Source organism: Oncorhynchus gorbuscha, linkage group LG18 (assembly GCF_021184085.1).
Source record: "Oncorhynchus gorbuscha isolate QuinsamMale2020 ecotype Even-year linkage group LG18, OgorEven_v1.0, whole genome shotgun sequence".
NCBI lineage: Eukaryota > Metazoa > Chordata > Actinopteri > Salmoniformes > Salmonidae > Oncorhynchus > Oncorhynchus gorbuscha.
In genome coordinates, this window is record NC_060190.1 from 39,210,347 (window position 1) to 39,218,813 (window position 8,467).

The 8,467-nt window shown below is 39.6% G+C and overlaps 1 protein-coding gene across 2 annotated transcripts in view; it reads left to right on the forward strand.

Moving 5' to 3' along the window:
- The window catches only part of LOC124003315 (sodium- and chloride-dependent GABA transporter 2-like), a 30,062-nt gene extending 23,299 nt beyond the window's left edge, over nucleotides 1-6,763 (forward strand). For both annotated transcript variants that reach the window (XM_046311463.1, XM_046311464.1), the window contains 7 exons: nucleotides 796-920; nucleotides 1,120-1,232; nucleotides 1,403-1,540; nucleotides 1,875-1,977; nucleotides 3,535-3,635; nucleotides 4,985-5,155; nucleotides 5,817-6,763. In XM_046311463.1, the coding sequence (XP_046167419.1) occupies nucleotides 796-920; nucleotides 1,120-1,232; nucleotides 1,403-1,540; nucleotides 1,875-1,977; nucleotides 3,535-3,635; nucleotides 4,985-5,155; nucleotides 5,817-5,978 (913 nt within the window). In that variant the 3' untranslated portion in view covers nucleotides 5,979-6,763. The remainder of the gene's footprint in view (nucleotides 1-795; nucleotides 921-1,119; nucleotides 1,233-1,402; nucleotides 1,541-1,874; nucleotides 1,978-3,534; nucleotides 3,636-4,984; nucleotides 5,156-5,816) is intronic.
- Nucleotides 6,764-8,467: the final 1,704 nt, after the last annotated feature.

The following is an 8,467-nucleotide window of genomic DNA, read 5'->3' on the forward strand; positions in this document are numbered from 1 at the left end:
GGAACTCGGTCCACGAGGAGCTACCCCACCAGAGACCTTCGACACATAATTACATCATTATATTCAAAACATATAACCATAAGAGCGGCAGTTCGGGGCAAGGTTAGGGCTAAATTTAGCATAGTTTACAAATGTTCACGAATGTGCCTTTTACTTGTGCATTCTCTCTTTTTAAATCCCCATTTAGTGTAACACGTGCCATACTGTGTTGACCCGCTAGGGACCTGTTTCCGGGTACTAAGTTCTAATCAATAGCCTAGACTGTGTGCTTGTGTATCTTATATTATCATTTAGCTTGTTAGTAAAGAAATAATCAACTCAATTGGTGTGGTACAGACTTATTCAGTGGGACTCGTGTTTGTGCAGATTCACAGATTATGCGATATTCAGGACGAGACTGTAGAGGAAATTAATGAATTAGCGACTTTTGTCAAATCAATATACTGACATTCTTTGAGTTAATTTGGGAAATGGAACCTCAATAAAACCAAACTTTCCCATTGTGCCCAGGTTGCTGTGTTAATAATGACCTGATTAATTTAATCACATAATTATAAACAGTTAATTATTCGAGAACATCAGTCATCACATTAATCAATACAACATCACGACACTAGATAAAATGTGCTGGCAGAACGTTTTCTCTTGCCTGCAAAAACATCCCCTGTGCACATGATTCTTTGGAGGTTTGGTTGAAGAAATGGTAGAGTACCTGGAAAGTTTGGTGATCTCCATATTGTAGGTCATTTGGATGCCTTCGTGTTGTGACTAACAGGGAAGTGAATCTCTTTTTAGGGACTGTGTGTACCTGTGCCTGTTGAACAGTGGAACCAGCTTTGTGGCCGGTTTTGCGATCTTCTCTGTTCTGGGCTTCATGGCTTATGAACAAGGGACAGACATCTCAACAGTGGCCGAATCAGGTAAGTGTTGCAGCAGTGAGATATGAATGAATGAATTGATTAATAAAATAAACCTTAAAAAATGCGCAAACAAACAAATTATCATACCCTTGTAAGTTCTGCTTTGTTACAAGGCAGGTGTCTTAGCATTTCAGGGATCTAACTATTCCCTCTGCCCCTGAGAGTTCAGTAATGAGTTTACCTGTATTGCTGCATACAGGTCCTGGCCTGGCATTCATCGCCTACCCTCGTGCCGTGGCTATGATGCCATTACCACAGCTTTGGGCCATCTTCTTCTTCATCATGATAATCCTACTGGGTTTAGACAGTGAGGTGTGTTAGAGTGGTTCTGAAGGCCTACGAAATATTTTCTTTGCGAAGGATATTTACATAACCTACAAAAGATGCTACAATCATCACTAAACTAATGGATGTGAAACTGTGAATGAGTAGCTAGTATTTCAAAGAAGAGTTTCCACTGAACCCCATCATCTCTCCTTCAGTTTGTAGGTCTGGAGGCATTGATGACAGCCATCTCAGACATGCATCCCTCTTTCTTCCTGGTTGGCCATCGGCGTAAAGTCCTCCTCCTCATCATCAGTGTGGGTAGCTTCTTCATCGGCCTGGTCATGGTCACAGAGGTGAGAGGTCATTTGAAGTCATCATTCTGTAAGGATATAGGATATAAAATATAGAATTTAAATGCCATCATTATTAGATCAATCATGACAGTAACGAGATATGATCAATAATGCACCTTCCAAGTGATCTGTTACAACATATCCCTCTATTTCAACAAACCTCCTCGTTCCGCAGAATTGTTAGTTGATTTATTCCATAAGCGATTGGGCTGCTAGACACACCTACGATCATTGTCTGAGTGTTTTGTAGACTCTTGAGGTAGATTATAGTCTTATTGTTGTGCTCAGTAAGACTGTACCTTATACTTTCTTTCTACCCCTCCTCTATTTGCAGGGAGGCCTGTATATCTTCCAGCTGTTTGATTCCTATGCCTGCAGTGGGATGACTCTGCTTCTCTTCGCTATACTACAGTCAGTGTGTATCAGCTGGGTTTATGGTGAGATAGCCCGGCCTACTCCCAGTGCCGTTTCTAAGTATAAATTCCCGTTTATGGCCCTCAACCACTTTTGTTCAATGTCAGTCAGGGTCTCAACTTACTGTTAGTTAAGATTGTGTATTCTACTATGTGACATTTTGAAATGTGGTGGTGCATCTGCAGTTTTCCTCTTGTTATGTCGGTCACTGACAGTCACCCAATTAGCCCATGTCAGCTAACATGTTATAGTTGGCTAGGTAAGTTAGTCTAGCCAGCTATCTAAACCTTGTATTATATTGCAAACGTTCTTGAAGGCATTGTCATGTAAGTTATTATTAAGTGTTAACACTATCATTGTAGGTGTTATGAAAAGATAAGAGTAAAATATGGTCAGTGCTATCAGGGATCCTTGTGACGTTGTGACGTCCCTACCTTACACCCTAACCACTACCTTACCCTTACCTTATCCATTTTAAATGTCAACTACAATGGAGTAGGAACATCCCAAGGATCCCTGATAACAAGGAATAAAAGATCCTGCATGGCCCCAATCCATCAATCCCAGATAATCAATCACAGAAACCCTAATTGAGGGTACATTTACAATGAAAAATCGGAGTTATATCTACACAAACACCTTTTAACTTGGTTCTATATGCAATCCAATCACAATGATATGTTGTCAATATAATTGTACATAAGGTGATATACATGAAAACAGGAGGACATCACAAAACAGTTCTGAGATCTGTGACTTGAAACATTTTCATTATCTCAAAACGATTAATTTTGCACGTAGAACCTTATAGTCCCAAGTCCTTGAGGACTCACATCACAGCTTCTGGTTGTAACATGTACGCTGGGAGTCGGGAAGCAAGTTCAGGGAGTTTATTTAATAACTCGATTCACATCAAACATAACAAAAAATATAGGTAGCGTACAGACATGAACACCGGAACAGATACAATAACACCTGGAGAAGGAACCAAAGGGAGTGACAGATATAGGGATGGTTTATCAGGAAGGTGATGAAATGCATGTGAGTCTGATGAGGTGCTGGTGCGCGTAACGGAAGTGACAGGTGTGCATAATGATGAGCGGCCTTGGTGACCTAGAGAGCAGGAGAGAGAGTACACTTGACACTGGTCCTCTTTTTATATTAGATTTCTTTTTCACCAGTTTTTCAGAAGAATGGCCATAACGTAAGCTCTTATTTTCTAAACAAAGAAATGCAGGTACCTTAGACCAGTGTTTCCTAAACTTGGTCCTGAGGCCCACCCCTGGGTGCATATTTAGTTCTTTGCCATAGCACTACACAACTGAATCAAATAATAAAAGCTTGATGATGAGTTAGTTATTTGAATCAGCTGTGGGGGGCACAGGACCGGGTTTGGGAAACCCTGGTTAGAGCTGTTGTCCAGGTTTCCTAATCTGTAATTGTTTAAACCTGTCTGTTACTTGGTGGTTTGAGAATGTTTACCTGGGTATTTGACAGACCAACTGTGTATTTGACAGACCAACTTTTAAACCCTTTTATTGGCTGCTGTTTGAGTCCCTGTTGATATGTTTACTCCACAGGTGCAGACCGTCTGTACGATAATATAGAAGACATGATCGGTTATCGACCATTAGCCATCCTGAAGTACTGTTTGAAGTATGTCACTCCAGTCATCTGCACTGTAAGTTTTATTTATTTACACCACACTGTCAACAGCAAATGAATTTGTTATTTGTCCAATAAAAGTTATAGTAAACATGACTTTTACATTGAATATATTAGGCTATTGTTATCATTAGCACTAGCATATGATTAACATGAGCATACATTACTGTTTAATTTAATTTCACATCTACAGTGAAACGTTTTGACACACCTACTCATTCAAGGGTTTTTCTTTTTTTTTTACTATTTTCTTGACTTGAAGGAGAGGCGGACCAAAATGCAGCGTGGTTTCTATTCATGGTTCTTTAATAAAGACTCTACACATGAACAAACTAACAAAACAATAAATGTGAGACAGGAACAATCACCCACAAACACACAGTGAAACCCAGGCTACCTAAGTATGATTCTCAATCAGAGACAACTAATGACACCTGCCTCTGATTGAGAACCATACTAGGACGAAACATAGAAATACCCAAATCATAGAAAAACAAACATAGACTGCCCACCCCAACTCACGCCCTGACCATACTAAATAATGACAAAACAAAGGAAATAAAGGTCAGAACGTGACAAGAATAAGAGTGAAGACCTCACGACAATAAAAAAACACAAGGAATCACAAGGTGTGATGGTGTGGGGGGTGGGGGCTTGGAAAAGCATTCCTCATGAAGCTGGTTGAGAGAATGCCTAGAGTGTGCAAAGCTGTCATCAAGGCAACGGGTGGTTACTTTGAAGAATCTAAGATCAAAAATATATTTTGATTTGTTTTACACTTTTTTGGTTACTACGTGATTCCTTGTGTTTTTTTTATTGTTGTGAGGTCTTCACTATTATTAATGACTACTTTGAAGAATCTAAAATCAAATATATTTTGATTTGTTTAACACATTTTTGGTTACTACTTGAATCCATGTGTTATTTCATAGTTTTTTATGTCTTCACTGTTATTCTACAATGTAAACATTGGTAAAAAAATAAAGAAAAAACCTTGAATGATTAGGTGTGTCCAAACATATTACTAGTAATGTATATTTAATTGTTCCAATTTCATAAAATGTTTGTTACATGTAATCTTTTGTTTCCACTATAATGCCTGATATGCATCATGAACAGGGGGAACATATTGGGTGTGCTCCAGCTCATGCTTTTTATTAGACCATTATAAATGCTCCACCAGAAGCCTGACCAAAATGTACTGGAGAAACTATAACCTTGTTCTAAACCTTATCTTGTTCATCTCTGTCCTCACTCAACCGTCACTGTTACCCTAATATGTTATAATTGGTACAATGCTATCAGAAAATACATTGTGTTCTTTAATGTTTATTTTACAACATCCATCCATATCTTTTGTTCTAGGCTACATTTCTTTTCTCCTTGATAAAGTTTACTCCGCTGACGTTCAACAACACCTTTCAGTATCCTTGGTGGGGTTCCGCCGTTGGCTTGTGGTTCACTCTCTCCTCCACCCTTATGGTTCCTCTATGGATGGTTTACATCGTGAGCGTCACTCCTGGTACACTGCGACAGGTAAATAGGGAGATCATTTATTATGTTTCTGTAGAGTTTCACATTGCTTGACTTGGGCAGGAGCTCTCCGGAGCTGAGTACCAGCACCTAAAATGTTTAACAGCTTGAGCTCCTGTTCCTTTCTTACAATATTATCTCAAAAGTATTGTGGAGCTCCTGCACCTAAATGTAAACAGTAAACATGAGTACGGCAACTGTCTCAGCCCAAGTCAAGCACTAGAGTGTCAAAACAGAAAAGCATCTCAAAGTGGTCCAAAAGCAACAAAAATCAAGCAATATAGGTAGCCTAGCTATAGCTAGTTACGTAGGTTGGCGATAGAGGCTAAGTCTTTGAGTACATTCTCCAAAGATGGAGCAATGGTCATGAGAGGCCATGGTTAATTTCTCACTATCAATTCCAAACTTCAGATCTTTTAAAAGTTGGCAGGTACCACTTGTGTTGTTATTGCTAGTTATGTCTCTATTTATTTCTACAATGATCAGATCCACTACCCAAAGCCCATTTACTCCCCAATACACACAGATGATATTGTTTCTTCTACCAACTAAGAAAATAAGTCAAACAATCAATGCTCTGCAAACATCACCAGTTATTTTATGTCTCAGTCCTTTGGTGGTCTGTCTTTGAAATGCTCCTCTGTCCTCTTTATTGATTCCTCAGAGACTGTCCATCCTCACCACACCGTCAAAGGATCTCCCCATGACCAAGGCCCAGCAGAATTCCCTCCTGACCAAGCAGTCAGAGCAGGACAGACCCCTGGGGGACCCGGAGATACCAGCCTGGGGCCACAACCTCCTAGACAGAGACACTGGCCCCCTGTAGAGACACTGGCCCCCTCTCTCAGCTACCATCCCTATAGGACTAGAGATAAGCAGGTCCAACCAGTCACTCAAGGTCCTGACATAAACAATACAAATACTTCCCGTTGTGTAACAGAAACTTATGTGATCCTTCGCTTGGTCTGAGAGGCTTAGAAAAGTATAGTATAGAACATAATCCACCCCCATGCCTTTTTCTTGGGAGGGAGATGTGGGCAAGTGTTTCCAAAACACACACTGTTTCCTGTATGTAGAGCTGATGAGACGTAGAAGCACTGGTTATGGGAAGTCTTGGTGTGAAAAAAGAGATGCGGTCATTCTGTTTGGCCCAGAAAACCCTGAATTAATAGAATTGCATGTCAATCTTGCTGACTCGTGTCAGAATGAGGAGAAAACATATTGAGTAAGGTCTGGCACAAAATATGTACCTTTGCAGTTGTCCTTTAATTAACCAGGACTGTGGTCATGGCAGAGTAATGGATGAATGGATCAAACACCTGTCACACAACATGGTGGAAACAAAAACATGACATTAACTGAGTCTGTATATACAAGTGAACAAACTATTTTTTTGAAGATACATTTTATCTTTGGGTGGGTTTAATAATCATATACCTTTATAGTTTTTTCTACTACTAAGTAATTTCTTAAGACTTTGTGAAGAATGACATTTGTGAAAATATATTGATGGTTAACGAGAAGGGATTGTGGAAATACATATATAGTAGAAACACTGTAAAATACTGTGATAGGAATTGATGCCAATATCAATAAACTTATCAAACCTTGTGCCATGATTTATATCTTATTTTTTCCACCCTTATTCTTTGGAGTATGTTAAATTAAAAGTGTAATTCGCTGCAGAAATATATTCAGGTGTAACATTAATCTGAGACCTGCGGCCCATATTCCTAAAGCTTCCTAGAATAGAAGTGATGATCTAGGATCATAGAAAAGGCTAAACTGAACCTAGATAAGCGCTCCTACTCTGAGGTAATTGAACAGAGACATCGTTATTGCATTGACTATAAATAAGTTTCCCCCACAGAGTACAGACAGTTTTCTATAGCCGAGCTGAAGACTAATACAGGAGCAATGACCTTCTATGAGTTACAGATAAGACCAGTAAGACCAGTTAACAGCAGTTATCATTAGTTCAGGCTAAACCAACACAGAGCACACCCCACCTGCAATTGTGTCTGAGGTGAATTTAGCCTGATATGAAAAATGAATACTTGTAGCTTTAGACAGTTGTTTGTAGAATATCTATATTAAACCTTTATTGAGGTACTGTGGTCTGCATTACAGTGTACAAATGGCTCTGATGATTGCTGACCAAAGGAGCAGCACCAGCTCTACTATCCCTGATGACAGTCTGTGTTTTATCATTCAGAGATACCATTATGACCCTCAATGTAGCAGGTTAGGGTGATCATAGTGTTTCAAGATTTTGATATATTTTTATTGTTCTCGTGATCATTTTACACAATTCCCCAGCTGCACATGACGTATTACAGTAGTATTTGACATTGAGGTCCAGTGATTGGTTGTGTCACTATCACCCTTACTGCTTCAGCAAGTTGTAATACTAGTTCTAACATAGATGTTAGACTCTGGTTCTAAACTCCACTGAGTTTAAAGACTAGGGGCTCTATTCAATCTGTAAATCTGAAGCGTTACAGATTCTGCGATAGAAATGTGAAGGTAATTTCCGATTGGACCAACATATACAATTTTTATGGTGAATGCAGTCTCCACTAAAGCAGGAACATTGCCTTTAAATCTCAATCACTCAGCAAAGCTGGGGCGGCAGGGTAGCCTAGTGGTTAGAGCGTTGGACTAATAACCTGGAAGGTTGCGAGTTCAAACCCCTGAGCTGACAAGGTACAAATCTGTCATTCTGCCCCTGAACAGGCAGTTAACCCACTGTTTCTAGGCCATCATTGAAAATAAGAATGTGTTCTTAACTGACTTTCCTGGCTAAAGAAAGGAAATATTAAAAGATGAATTTATGCAACACAGATTGAATAGAGCCCTGGCTCATTCAGGTTTTCTGGACAAAGAATTAGAATTAGAATGAATGAATTCACACAACATATCTCTCAGAATCTCCATTGAGAATGCCTTTTAGTCCTGGGTTAGGCTTAATCTGTGTCTGGGAAACTGGCCCATTATTTCCTACCTTTTTAATACTGATTTGAAATTTCAAAGAGTAGCCAATCCAGGGAGAGACTGACAAAGTATAATGCCAAAGTCATCTTAACATAAACAAGCATTTGAAAGGGTCCCTTGTTGCCCTGTTATGTTATTGCATTACAGTAAATAAAGAAGAACAGAACAAAACTGATATCCATCAGATAATTCCTGGGCTTCAATACCTCTTTTGCCAATTGGCCTGGACCCTTTGCTGCCGACACAGAGCCCCTCCGATCCATCACTACTGATCTGCCGATGTAACCGTCCGAGGGGGTTTAAATAGGCTCTCCCATTGCG